General features: G+C 51.3%; 1 protein-coding gene across 6 annotated transcripts in view; it reads right to left on the bottom strand.

Moving 5' to 3' along the window:
* NFIX (nuclear factor I X) overlaps nucleotides 1-14,626 on the bottom strand; it is a 118,674-nt gene that overhangs the window by 16,969 nt on the left and 87,079 nt on the right. For 4 of the 6 annotated variants that reach the window (XM_043973833.1, XM_043973842.1, XM_043973823.1 and 1 more), the window contains exons 3-8: nucleotides 9,177-9,239; nucleotides 8,814-8,888; nucleotides 7,970-8,090; nucleotides 7,438-7,574; nucleotides 3,251-3,373; nucleotides 463-638 (exon numbers count right to left, since the gene is read on the bottom strand). In XM_043973833.1, coding sequence (XP_043829768.1) covers nucleotides 463-638; nucleotides 3,251-3,373; nucleotides 7,438-7,574; nucleotides 7,970-8,090; nucleotides 8,814-8,888; nucleotides 9,177-9,239 — 695 coding nt within the window. The remainder of the gene's footprint in view (nucleotides 1-462; nucleotides 639-3,250; nucleotides 3,374-7,437; nucleotides 7,575-7,969; nucleotides 8,091-8,813; nucleotides 8,889-9,176; nucleotides 9,240-14,626) is intronic. The other 2 variants (XM_043973852.1, XM_043973868.1) reach the window with 1 other exon arrangement.

Genomic DNA, 14,626 nt, shown 5'->3' on the forward strand with positions numbered 1-14,626 from the left:
GGTCTAGCAACCAGTATTTTCTGACCCTCAGTGTTCCAATAAAGAGGTGAGACCATGGGTCCAGAGAGGAGCCTGCTGGGCAAGGAGCTCCTTTGGAAGAAGACCCCCTTGTCGGGTCAGGTTGTCCCAAACTCCTAATCCTTTGTCACTGGGTCTGGGGTCCTAGATGACATGTCCAAGAAAATAGGGCTAGAATTCAAATACTGCCTCTCTCTGCCTTTCTCCCCTAAGTCAGGCTGGAAGATACTTTTTGTTCCTTACTGTTCTGCCTCTAGCTGGATCTTGGGGTTCGCAAGTCTCTCTTCTGGCTCCAAGAGACAGGAAGATACACAGACAGGCAGCAGACAGATAGCTGACAGACAGACGGACGGACGGATGGACGGACGGACGGACAGAGACAGACAGACGGACGGGAGGGATGAGATTGCAACCCAGGCTTTCTGGGGCTCCCTCAAAGCTCACCTGCCCTGTGGCCTGGCCTGTACCATCGGAGCACACGAACTGCACAAACTCTTTCAGTGAGTCCTGGCCATGGTGGTGGTGGTAGCGGATGGTCGGGTGGGTGAAATACGGGCTCGACTGCTGGATGATGGAGGTCGAGGGAAAATGCAGAGCAGAGGCTGTCGCCCGAGGGCTCCCTGTAGGTACCACGGAGGAGAAGTCATGGATAGAAAAGTCTATGCTGGGGTTGAAGGGGTAGGGACAAAGTAGGAGGGTGGAGGCTGGGAAAATGGTTTGCCGCTGCTCTACCCAACTCCAGATCTGTCTGTGTAGACCTCTGCTCCTTCTCATTTATGTACATGGACACAACCCTCTGAGCACACACAGACGCCTTTCACCTGGTGGCCCCATCTTACACAAGACACTCCACTAGTTCGAAGATCTCTGATGTGGGCAAGGAGGGAGTCAGACCCCCCACCAAGACAGATGGAAGCTTTTCTATAATTTCACGGATGGTCCCTGAGAGTCCCCACAGCTGAGCAGTTCATTGCCCATCTTGGGGCAAGCCTTGCCTAGACGACAGTCTCTGAGCTCGTCCTCAGACAACAAACAACAGAGGTCATCACTGTTCCCATATTTAAAGCCTTCCAAGCATGACAGGCCCTGTTAGAGCTAGCGCTCCCCAGAACCACCTCCATACCCCAGTGGAACTTTAGAGACAGCTTCGGGAGGAGAGAATGAGAGTTTCTTAAGTGCCCATATGTGCTAGGCACCGTGTTGAGGGCTTTGCAAATATCTCATTTGATCAGGAGATAATGGATGCTGCCCAAGTGTCAACTACCTGCCCCCCAGATATACAGCCACACATACAGAATATTACTATACCTCATGGGTACATTCTCATCTCAGAGGCATACATACATGCACTTCAACCCTCCTTGACAGGCACAAGCACCTACTGCTTCCATGAGTGTACACAAAGGCACACTTCTCACAGGCACAAGCACACACTTCATAGACACAAGTACAGTCACATACATATATACCTCTCTCTCTCTCTCTCTCTCTCTCTCTCTCTCACACACACACACACACACACACACACACACACACACACACACACAGTCTTTCTTGCTCCCCCCACCCCCCACCTTAGCCTTTCCCTGCTTCCATTCTTCCCCCTCCCCTCCCCCTCCCCGTCTGTTTCCAATCAACTAGCTTTTGCTCGCAGTTTCATTAGGGGGCAAAGGAGATTCGGCTTCTCTCTGGAGTTCATAAAAGCAAAGTCTGGAGCCCAAGATGATAGGGAGGGGGCTGCCTGCAGAACCCCCTCCCCCCAGACACATTCCCTCCTTCCCTCCCCAAGTCTGAGTGCTGCCTTTCCCGGATTCTACAGCCCCTGGGCTCCTAGCCAGGGGACCCTGAACCCTGAAGTGGGAGCTACAAGGAACTAAGCTCCCCATCCTTTCTGCTGCGCCTTTCCCCTGCTCTTCAGAAAGGTCCTTGGGCTGGTCTTGCCTCTAAGAAAAAACTGAAGGCCCCAAAGAAAGCCTCCAAGGGATGTCTCTAGCGTCTAGCTAGAAGGATGCTGGTGTCTCAGAGCATAAGGTGTGAAAAGGAGACTGACTGTGAACCCTCTTCCACATTTGACTTCCTGCCTGACTGCACCCTCCTCAAAAACGGCCCATCTGCCCTGGTCAGTGGTGGTCCCTTCCTAGGTCTTGTACACCAGAGTGAGAAAAAATAGCTATAGGTTATAGCTATAGGCTATAGGGACTTGGGGTTAGGATGCACCTAATAGATCACTTAGTCCAATCCCTTCAATTTACAGATGAGCAAACTGGGGGAAGTGACTTGGCCAAGGTCACATTGACAGTAGCATGGCTTAGGATATGGGGAAGAAGACAGCAGGCAACCCTCAGGTGTAGGACAGAGAGGGCTGGTCTCTGCAAGACATCCCTTTCACTAGCGGCTTTCTCATCACACACATACACAGCACAGATACATGTTGCCTCCCTAAGATGGCTGAAGAGCCTGGGCCCAAGACTCAGCCAGGAGATGGGAGGATAAGGACTCAAAGAGGGAAGGAGTCGTAGAGAATAAAGCATGTCTTTGCCCATCCCAAATGTGATCAGAATCATCCTCGGACATGAGGGAAGAAGGGGACCTCTGGGGAGTGAACCTGGATCCAAAGCAATTGACTCCTTCCCCTCAGGACCCTTCTGGCACAGGTCAGCAGAAAGTGGAGAGGGGGACCTTATTGAATTCCCAGCCCTGGCTCACTCAGCCTCATGGGTACATTTTGCCACTCTGAGAGGGAAAGAGGGAGAGAGAAATCTGACAGGCCTCACCTAGTAAGCAAAGAGAAGATGCCCTATGCCCTCCCTTCCTTGCTGTCTTGATCTGCCCTACTCAGAGAGAAAGGGAAAAGTGAGGAAGGATTTCACTCCTAGTTTGGGCCGCTCCACTGAGCCCCTCAGAGGGCTTAGGGGAGGGAGAGATTCAGGGGTGGCCACTGTTGTTTAAAGGCTGCTTCCCATAGCCCTCCCCCCAGCCTCCCCAGCCGCCCCCCCCCCCCCCGCCCTGTTCTGGCCTACTCAAAAAGCTAGGGGGAGGGGAGAGATGCCACTCCCAGTCTGGGACCACCCCCATGCCATGCCCTGCTGCTCTGGCCTGGCCTATTCAGAGAGCCGGGGCGGAGGGGAGGAGGGAGGAGAGGGAGCATGCCCCTACCAGTTTGGGGCTATCCCCTGCACCCCTCCCACCGGCCGCCCCCTCTTCCCCCCCCTTCCCCACCCTCGGTTCTCACCTGGTCTCACTCCAGCTAGCACGGGCAGCGGGTGGTGGGTGAAAGCCATGCGCGGGGAGCTGGTCTGAGAGGAGAGGGCACTGCAGAAGTCCAGCTTTCCTGACTTCTTTAGAGAAGCCGGGCCTGGGGGGGAGGAACCAGCAACATAGGGTGGGTTTAGCAGAGGCCTGGGGGCAAGGTGGGGGTGAGAGGGGGTGCAGTGAAGCATGAAAAAGACGGGCAAGCCCAGCAGCTCCCTCCTATGATTCCTAGCCAAACCCAAGGTCTTTGTTAATGCCCTGCTTCCCAATACTCCTTCCCTCTCCTGCTTTCTTTTCCCTGCCTGGAAGACAATAGGGAGAGCACTCCACACACCAAGCTATGGGGTAATGTGTGCCACCGGGGCATTAGGAAAGAGGTAGGCAGAATGGGACCCACTTTGGCCCCCCTCAGTGCATCTGTGCTCAGACTTGTGGAAGCCATGAAGAGAGGGAGCTGTATCCCCTTTCTACCCCAAGAGCAGTAGGGGAGACATGAAGGACAATCTGCAGGAGCCAGGTTGGCAGAGAGAGGAAGGAGGTTAGTGGGCAGGTCTTGGAGTGAGTTGAGGAAGCAGAGTGGGGTTCACGTGGATAAGGTAGCCAGGGGATAGTTCATTATGCTTCTCCCCACCCTATTCCTGCCACCTACATCTCCCTCCTGCATAGATACCCTAGCTATGAGGGGCAGCCTTGGTCCGAGCTACCTGGAGACCTGTTAAGGGGGTGGGGAATCAAGGAGGCCTCAAAATCAGACGTCTCTCTTTGTTCTTACTAAGCATGGATGCAGGAAGGGGAGTGAGTCCACAGTGGCCTGGAAGCTGTGGTTCCTTAAGGAAGAAGAGCAGGATTTGGGGGTAGAGGGAACCTTGGAGAAGGTCTCAAACGACAACAATAAAAAACAACACCATCGATGACAGGAAGGATAGCTAACATTGAAAGCGCTTCGTTGCATACTCTCCCAGACAACCAGAGAAGGCTGGGGCCTCGGGAACGGGACATGGCTGGAAGAAGGATATGAATGCCCGGCTCACCCAGGACCAACTATTCACTGCCCAGAGGTATCATCATTCGATTCTGGGGCTGCCACCCAGCTGAAAATGAGGCTGCAGAGAGAGAGCCCCCTGCCCGCCTGTCCCTAATTCTGAAAACTCTGGGGTTGGCAATTGCAGATGTCCCTGGGTTTAGCTGGTGTGGTGTCTGCATAGTGCCAGGTTAGATAGAGCAGGTGCTACTCTGCATGGCTTGGGGGCAGTGCCTTCCCCCTTGGCAGGAAGGACTCTTGCATTGGTGGCAAGGGGCACAAGAGGCAGGAGGTGGGTTTAGAGGTGCCAGGACTGGGAAGGGGAGAAAAGAGGTGCCAAAGGCTCTAGGGCTGACTTCTTCAGAGGGGAGACAAGCTGAAGGGATGTGAGAGTTATCCAGACTGAAAAGAAGAGGAGGTGGGGTAGGGGGGTGGGGAGAGAAGAGAATGGAAGGGAAAGGGAGGAGGAGAGCTCCCAGTCACTAGCAGAAGTGTTATCTGGCGGCAGCTGTGTGCCACCTGATAGCTGGCATGACAGTGGGGGTGGGGGAGCTCCCGCCAGCTGTGCACAGCTGTCCCCACTGCCACACAGCACCTCCCCAGCTGTTCCTGGTCCTGCAGCTGGGCTGCTTAATTGGCGATTTGTCGGCAGCACAGGGAACAACATGAACAGAGTCGATGAGGGAGAAAGGGGGAGAAGGAAATAGGGGAAGAGGAGGGACTCGGGAGCCGGGGGCTACAGGGCAGCCGTCCACAGAAGCAGGGACTGCAGGAGGATGAGGGGCACCGGCGGGGCTGGAGAATCCTTATTCCTAAAGGCTGTATACCAAGAGGAACGGATGTTGGTACAGGGGAAAAGCAGAGATCCACTAGAGAAGAGCCTGGCAGAGAGGGGGACTCACACCTCACTCCTTCACATTCTCACGGGCCTAGTTGTGCAATGCCAACTTTGTGGCATAGTCAAAGGGCAATCCTACCCTCTTCCCCCTCCCTATGGGACAATTGCTATAGTCCAGAGAGGAGCAGCTGCCTAGCTGAGCCCCAATGTACTTAATGTTTTTTCATGCATTCATTCATTTATACATTCATTCACTGGCACTGGGGCATGGAAGCCTTCTTTCCTACCCTGTAGCTTACACTGCTCATTCTCTACAAGTACTCTCCCACTTCTTCAGTCTCATTTCTCCCTTCATTCTCACTGCCACCAACTCTCTCAAGACAAAAACCTAGAACCCCTGTTTTGGCCAGCTAGTCCAGTTCAGAGGAGGCCCCAGGAACCACTCCAGAGCAGCAGCTGTCCCCTCTAGGGCAAATTTTGGGAACAGCCTGAGGATCCCAAAGCCCCTCTGTGGACACAAAGATAAGCACTTATCTTCCCATTTGGGAGAGCATAAAAAACCTTGAGACACAGAGCTAGTGTTTGGGGGGGGGCAAAGAGGCAAGACTGAAAGATAAAGTGAGAAAACACCCAGAAAAGCATCCAACTTTCCTCTCCCCATCTACTAATCCTTTTCCAACAGAGAGAAACTGCAACCCAGTTCAGACCAGACCAAACCAGCCTAGCTCACAAGGCCTATATTGCCCCCATGCCTTGCTTGGAAAGCTCTATAAAAGGTAAATAATGTTCCAAAGGCAACGGGGCTTTCCATTAAGTAGAGTCCTTAACTTGTCCTGTGTACAAAACTAGCTGCCACCCAGAGGTCACCTGACTTCACATGGCTGTGCCCAGACCCATGTACATATGCCAGGCATCCCTACTCGTGGACCCATCCGCCCAGGGGTTGTCCATACACACATGAATGCTCACCTGCCCTGCCCACAGGCCCCGAGACACTGTAACATCCTATTCACATACATACAAGCTCTGTGGTCATCAAGCCATCAGGCATGCACTCTCCTTATAAGATACCCTTATGTCCACACAATGCAGTATCAACTAGTGTGCCTACATCCTGCTCAGACATGTACTCACACACACACACACACACACCAGTGGAGGCATCCTGAACACACACTTTACACCTAACCTCACAACCTGTGGGACAAACATATTCCCATGCATGGCTCTTGAAGGCACCAGAATGTCATATCTATGCCCTCTTTACAAACACACAGGTCTATACTCAGACATACCCACCTACAGGGGCACAGAGGTATAACCTGGGTTTTTTGGGAGGCATTGTGCACAGGCCCTCTTTATACATACACACAAGTCCACATTTCTTTCTGTCTGAGTGGCAGGAGGTGCCAACTGATCTCAGGAGGAAAGAGGTAGGGGGTGGGGTGGTTCAGGGATAAGACCTTGGAAATACTTGGAGGGGAATACCTAAGAGAGGTTCCGTTTTGTTTTTTTTTTTTCCTTCAGGTTAATTCTTTTTTTTTTTTTTTTTTTTTGGTGAGGCAGTTGGGGTAAGTGACTTGCCCAGGGTCACACAGCTAGTAACTGTCAAGTGTCTGAGGCTAGATTTGAATTCAGGTCCTCCTGACTCCAGAGCCAATGCTCTATCCACTGTGCCACCTAGCTGCCCCTGGGTTAACTCTTTCCATGGATTCTACATAAGACCCTCTCTTCTCCCCAGGCTCCTCAGTCTGATCTAAGAATCTCTCCATCCTCTCTCTCTTTCTCTTGGGTCCCTCTGCTTTCTCTACAGGTGAGCACTTTGCACAGTGAAAAAGGAACCACAGAACTGGTGGTGATTTAAAGCCAGAAACAGAGAGACTAAGGAAGGAACTGAAAGAGAAATGAAAACATTCTCATTATATGAAGATGGAGGGTTGCTCTCCTTAGGTCTCTGCCCTCCATGCCATCTTGATCACTGAGTAGTGCTCACTGGCAAAGGAGCAGCAAAACTTTTTCTTGTACCTTTTGCCTGGACTGGCTCTCATTGTGAAAGACGGGGATGGGGGGGAGGGGGCAGCACCCCAGACTTGGCAATATGGGGCTCCCTGGGGCAAAGCCAGAGGGAACATGCAGAAAGTCTGGAAAAGAAGGGGAGTATCTTTGCTATATATACCTAAGCCTCTCACTGAAGTGGAACTTATTGGGATTGAAAGGGGAGAGGGAGTTCACCCCAATTTAGGACTAGCCCAGACTCCCTGGTTCCTGACTCCCTGCTCTGGGTAGGGCACTTGCATAGTAACTGTACCTGCATCCACATCATTAGGCCAGCCACTGGACTGGCTGCTGCCAGCTGCTGGGGACCGTCCTGTCCCAGGGTAGAACACATCATCCACGGGGCTCTCCATCTCACTGTCATCTATGGACTTCGGGCGCTTGGTGGTGCTAAGCAGGGGAGAAAAAGAGAGTTAGAAGGGGGCATGATGGGGAAACACTCCAGGAAGTCATTCTTAGTATTCCCAAGAGGAAAGGAAGAGCTGACTAGAGTCGGGGTAAATCCCTAGAACTTGGAGGGTTCTTACCTATCAACCTGGCATACACTAGGGAAAGGTGGCAATGTCCATGCCTTCTGGTATTATCTGGCACATGCAGCCCTGGGGTTGACACCCCTATAGAACCAAAAAGACCCCCCACTACCCCCAATTCTTAATAGGCACCAATGTCTACAGCCTTCTAACATTCATTATTTATCCCTGGGGTACACAAAGGGCCTAGGATGATGTGGGACAGAGGGTCAGTGAAGAACAGAAAGTTCAGTGAGTACCAAAGGCCACACTTACCTGGTGGAAGGAGGGGAGGTGATGGACCGCCGCCCAAGGGTCACCTGGTTTATGTTGTAGTAACTGGGGCTCTCCAAATCCGCCAGGGAGAAGTTAGGCCCTGACGCCGTAGCAACAGGAGCTAGATGGGCAAGAAAGAAGGCCAGGAGGTCAGAAAGAACAAGATAGACCAGTCTTTTTTTTTTTTGTTTGTTTGTTTGTTTGTTTTGCAGGGCAATGGGGGTTAAGTGACTTGCCCAGGGTCACACAGCTAGTAAGTATCAAGTGTCTGAGGCCAGATTTGAACTCAGGTACTCTTGAATCCAGGGCCGGTGCTTTATCCACTGCGCCACCTAGCTGCCCCCTAGACCAGTCTTTTTTAGGCATCTTGTCTTTAAGAGGTTAGGGCAGGACGGTGCCTTCTAGGTCAGAGAAGACTGGGTAGGCTCTCCCAGTTTGAGGCTGACCTATCTCTTGGATCGGGGTCTCTAGGAATAACCAACGACCTCCTTACAAGTTCTTTAGAATACAAATGTTCTCCTCCATAGTGGTGGAGATTAAGGCACCACGCCAGGATTTTTGTGTGTGTTTGTTTTTCTCTCAGGGTCTATATAGCTTTGCCCTGGATCAACTCCTGTGGAAGGAATAAGTTCTACCACAGCAAAGGGTGGGAGTAGTGATTGTGTGGGGTAGAAAAGAGAGAAGCCTCGGCCCAGAGGGATCTCCATTTGCTCTCTCCCCAAACCTAACAGAATAAGGACAGCAATGGCTGGTTGCTCAACACGAGGGCAAGATTGGGGTCCCTCCCAACCCACCTTCCTTAACCAACCTGGTTCTGGACCTGGAAGAAAGAGGGCTCACTTACTCTGTGATACTCTGACCAGCTCGGTCACATTCCAGACCCCAGAGGTCACAAAGCAGTCTTGGAAACTTAAGTGCCCTACAAGGGAGAAGAAGACAAGTGAGGCAAGGGTAAGGAGAGAAGGGGATTCTCTGGCACCTCTTTCCTCTCCTGCCAGTGGAGTCTCAAGGCTCTACCCATGCCCTGACCTCCAAGTTTGCCCTGGTGGGGACAGGGTTGGGGCCATGGGAAGTAGAGTGCCCCAGATGGGTCCTTCCAAATGCTCCAGAAACCTCTGAGAAGAGGGCGGCTGTGTGGAAGGAAGGGCAAAGGCAGACTTGGGAAGGTCAGGGATGGGTAGGAGAGAACAAGGGGAAAGGGACTCACCATTGGGCAGTGGTTTGATGTCCGCATCTCCTTGCTGGTTTGAACTGTCTGATTGTCCGGATTCTGCCAGGAGATACAAAGGGACAGATGGAGTCAAGGATCAGGTTCCAGGGAAGACCATCAAACTACCCAGGAATAACAACCCTAACTCTTTCTTCCCCATTCCCACCCTGCCCCGTCAAAGAGCCATGGCCCACATGTCAGCAAAGGGGAAAACTTCAAGAGAGCTCAGGAGAAGGAGATCAGGAGAGGAAAAAAAGGGGTTCAAACCAAGACATGGATGAAGCTGGGGAAAGAATTCAGCTCCCAGACCAGGTTTCCTCCCACAGCTAAAGAGAGGCCTTAGGAGTCCCCATCCCCCACATCCTTTTGGCCAACAGATGAGATGCTCCTTTAATTAATTAACTCCATTCCCAGCCATTCTTTCATGCCTGCCTCCCCCCCCCATATATACCCTACCCCACCCTACCCTTTCACCTTTAAGCTTGCAGGCAGTGCCTGGCAACCCAGAGGGGGGAGGTGTGCCCCCGACGACGCTGTCGCCCGTTTTGTGCCAGCCAGTCTGGGTCTGTCTCATGCCCCAGTGCCACAGCTGCTCAGAGCTCAGACACAAGGATCCTATTGTGCAGCTCTCAGAGAGGCTGGGATAGTGTATGTGTGTGTGTGTGTGTGTGTGTGTGTGTGTGTGTGTGTGTGTGTGTGTGTGTGAATATTTTGCTGAGCTTGGGAAAGCCCCCTTCCTTCCCCATCCCACTACCCCACAATGCTTTGTGTGCCAGGGGCACTACAGGGACCTCCAGAATGCCCGCCTGGGCATGGCAGTTGGCAGGAGGCTAAAGAAGCTGGGGGGCCAGAGGCCAGTCAGGGGTGGAGATATATAGAGAAGCAATGTGGACACCTCTGAAAAGGGGTGAGGATCACCAAGGGCAGGCAGGTCAATCCCAGTAGCCAGGTTAAGGCAAGTATGAAAGCTGGATTGGTACTTGGTACTGGGCTGTCAGCAGGTATGTGGAGGTGGGATTTCTCCCAGAAGGAGAGAACTACAGAGCCCTTTCTGGTCTGATGTTGTCCAGGAATTTCACTTTGGCGAATTCCTGATCCTGGAAGGTAGGGAATCCTGGGATACTCATCGGATTTAGAGCTAGAAGACATGGAAGAGCTCATCCAATCCAACCTTCTTGTTTTATAGATGAGGAAGATTGATAAAGCCAGAGGTTTAGTGACAACGCCATATGGGCAATAGGTGGAAGGCCTTTGAACTTCAAATCTAATGTTGTTTCTACTACATTCCATTACTTTCCTTCTGGGGAGGCTTGTCTACAAACTGCCCCACCAAAACCCTATCCTTCAGAGTCTGGGGTGTTGGAGGAGGGAACAGTGGAGAGAAGGGAAGAGGCCTAGGTCCTAGTTAAACCAAACCAAAAACACTCCAGGTTTAAGGAAGCCTGCACCAGAATTCTTGAAGGAAGGGCCCTTCCACATCTTGGACCTGGACATCAATATAGGATATAGGTCCTAGTTTCCCTGACCTGGCTCAGCCCACAGTGAAGAGCCAAGACCATGCCCCAATCCTACCAGCCTGTACTGTGGCAGCCCTGGACCCCCATGTCCCACATAGCTTTTACTGGGTGGGGAGAGGCAGCTGCCTACTGGGCTATTTATTCCCATGCTTTCCCATGCTTTCAAGGTAACCTGTAGGAAAAGCTTCACTTAATGAGGAATCTGACTAAAGGAGCTGCCTAGATGCCTTCTCATCTAGGGAAGTGCAATGCTAAGAGATAGAAAGTATGAATAAATATCTATTCTTAGTCACTTTAATTTTCAACCTCTTGAGCTTCCTAACAATTAGAAAGTGTCCAAAAGTGAAATGGACTGCCTCAATAGGTAGTGAGTTTCCCATCGGTAAGATTTTCAAGTGGAAGATGGAAGACCATGTGTTGGGAATTTTGTAAAGGGAATTACTGTTCAGGTTAGGTCCAGATGACCAGGAAAGTCCCTTTCATCTTTCATATGATTCATGCTAGATATGGAGCTTACGTTCCAGCCAGCTTGACTAAAGGATGCTAGGTAGATGTGGGACCACAAGGAGCAGTTTCCTCCCTACTCCCTACCACTACTACTCCTACAACCACCCTGACACTAGGATCCTAGTTGACCATAGGACCATAGGTTCTATTGCTCATCCCTACCTTCCCATAAGCCTAGGGTTCACGGCCCTATAAGCCTGGACAGGGAATGTCCCAATGGAAATCTAAAGGCCAAAGTCAAACCAGTCTAGGAACAGAGGGCCTCCAGGGAAGAATTCCCCAGTCACATACAAAGTCTAGATATGAAGTTGCCAAGGATCCTTCTACCCCCAAAGTCAACCATGGTAGGGGACATGGAGCCTTTGCCCACCAAGCTGGAGTCGATAGCATTGTGGCTTTGTGGGGAAGAGAGAAAGGGGGAGCCCTGGGAAGAAGCGCATATGGCCCATGTTCTTTTCTTTTTCTTCTTTTTTTTTTTTGTGAGGCAATTGGGGTTAAGTGACTTGCCCAGGGTCACACACCTAGTAAGTGTTAAGTGTCTGAGGCCGGATTTGAACTCAGGTACTCCTGACTCCTGGGCTGGTGCTTTATCCACTGCGCCACCTAGCTGCCCCCTACCCATGTTCTTTTCAAAGAAAGACCCATCTCCTGACCTAGCTCAGAAAAGTTCATGGAGCTGGAGAGCAAAAAGTTCATACTCCACTTCCCAGAGCTGGCTTTGAAATTCTCCTTGGATGGCATATACCCCTCAAATTGGCCCATTCTATCCTAAAATCATCAGGTGAAGCCAAGACACACACACACACACACACACACACACACACACATACACACACGAAGACAAAAGGAAAGAGAGTCGGGCAGGGGGACAGGGACACAGGCACAGACTCTAAGATAGGGAATTTGGAAAAGAGAGCAGTAGGGAAATAATTTCTCCAGTAGGAAATGACCCATAAACATGATTATTATCACTATTGTCACCATCATCATCGTCATCGTTGTTACTTTAATTTGAAGGCAGAGGGCAAAGGTTTGGACGAGGGATCTTTCCTCCCCCCAAACTAAAAGCAGATCCGACTAGTCTGAACCCCTCTGCCTCTCTTCCCGTTCGCTTCTGGCAGCCATTTTAAACCTTGGCAGCCATCTTACTGCTGGCGGCTCCGGCCAGAGTCCCCACAATGCTGACAGCCGCCAGCCCCAGAGATGCTGAGCTTAGCCCCAGGACAAAAGACTGAAAATCTGGACATGGTATGGGTCGGGGGGAGGCTGAAGAGCCAACCTAGGGGCAGCTGGGTCTGTATGCCTCTGCTTTGGTCGGCTAGTACTGAGGACTTTTCTGTTCCTCTAGCAAGCATACTAATAACTGATCCTTTAAACGTTTCTATATTTACAAAGTACTTTACAAATATTATTTTGTCTTCACAACATCCCTAGGAGGTAGGTGTTATTACTGTCTCTATTTTACAATTGAAGAAACTGAGGCAGACAGAGATTAAGTGACTTGCCCAGGGTCACACAGCTAGTAAGTGCCCGAGGTCAAATTTGAACTCAGGTCTTACTGACTCCAGGCCTGGTGCTATTATCTACTGCACCACCTAGCTGCTCCCAGTATTCTTCAGGACTAGAGATCCAAATTACCTAAATAGATGAGACCTATTACCCAGATAAGGAAATTGAGATTTCAGGGTGGGTTGGGAGGTGACAGGTTTGAGAGTCTTCTCTGTGCCTTCAGGAATGGCTGAAGGGTTAAGACAGGGTAGAAGTAAAGCCAAGATCCTTCCCTCTAAGACTCCAGCAGTGCTGTTCAGCACCCGTTAGGGCTAGGTCCCCAGAGGAATGAGATTCCTTCTCCTCTCCTCTTACTCCTACCCTCGATTTGTGGATCAGGCTCAGCTATGTAACATGGGGACAGCATGGGCATATAAGCTTATACCTTTGTCTAGTGGGTGGGGGCCTGATGTGACATTCTCTAGTTATTCCCCTGCTTTTCAGAAGCAACATCCCTGCTCTCTCCTCCCTGGGGACTGGGACCCTGGCTAACGCTGCTTGGGGAGAGTAGTCTAACTTCAGGAAGGGGTTCCCAGCCCACCTGCGTCATCCCATCCTCTGTCTCAGTTCACGGAGGACCCTTCAGGCCAAGGACAAGGCAGCCAAAGGAAGAAGAGGAGGAGGGAGGGAAGGAATGGCTCCTTCATCACGCCCCCTCCCCAGCCCTGATCTCAGAGCTCTGGCTTTTATCTGGCAGAATATGGCTTATCGGAGCCACCAGCTGAACAAACACACAAATCCACGGTTAGTGAACGAAAACACTTTTCCCGAACTCTTTATCTCCTGTTCACAGGCCCTGCTTGCTCCCCACTGCCAATAGCTCAGGATGGGAACTTTGCTGCTGAACAGCTGTTTCTGCCTTTATTCTCTGCTTCTAAAGGTGGAGGGTTTTCACTCTGTCTCTGACTGGGTCCCTTCCTCGGTCTCCATTTCCCCATCTCTCTCAGTTGTTCCCTTCTTTTCTTTCTCTCCCCCCCAAACCCCAAACACTCCTCACCTCCCAATTCCCTACTGGTGTGTATGGCTGGGCACACACTGATCTCTGTTCCTTCACTTTAGAGGCTGCTTTCTCATTGAGAGACAATAGGCCAGCTGGTGGCCCATGGGTAAGGGAAGGGGGCAGGGAGGATGTTGGCTGGCATGATGAGGGCAGGTGCCCAGCTTCCTTCTTTATCCTCCGCAGCCTAGGCCCTCAGCACCCCCCAACCGCCCCCACCAAAGCCTCTCCCACTTAATTCCCCACCCTGGCACTGTGCACATGCTCCCAAAGGATGTGTTCTCAGCCAGAGGTCTCCCCTCCAGCCTTTACCATAGAAACAGGCACCTATCCCATTGCCCTAGGGCCTAGCCTACATACACCCAGCTGGTCACCTGGACAGGGAAGAAAGCTCCCTACTCTACCCACAAGCTCTTGGACTATCTTATCACATGAGAAGGAGATGGCAAAGGAGGGGAATGAAACAGTGAGCTACCTGGATTCTGGCCATAAAGGCAACATCTCTCCTCCTGTGTCTAGGTACGAGGGTCCTTTAGCCTCACCAGACAATCACAGATTTAGGCTCAAAAGGACGTCTAGAGTATCTATATCTAACCCTCATTTTACAGATGAGGGAACTCGGGCCCAAAGAGATTAAGTGATTTGATTAAGGACTCACAGGTAGTTAAGTATCAAAGGAAAGATTTGAACCCAGATCTTGCAACTCGAGTGAGTGTAGTCGCCACATGCCATTATAACATAATGCTTTTCCTAGCTCTGTTAGAATTTCAGCTTAAGAACGGTGTTGCTGTTTCTGGCTTAGCATCAGGCTGCCTGCCACCATGAGCCGATAAAGCAGGCCTGGGAAGAAGGAGAGACTTCATTTTCTCACTGGGGAC

Source organism: Dromiciops gliroides, chromosome 1, assembly GCF_019393635.1.
Source record: "Dromiciops gliroides isolate mDroGli1 chromosome 1, mDroGli1.pri, whole genome shotgun sequence".
Classification (NCBI taxonomy): domain Eukaryota; kingdom Metazoa; phylum Chordata; class Mammalia; order Microbiotheria; family Microbiotheriidae; genus Dromiciops; species Dromiciops gliroides.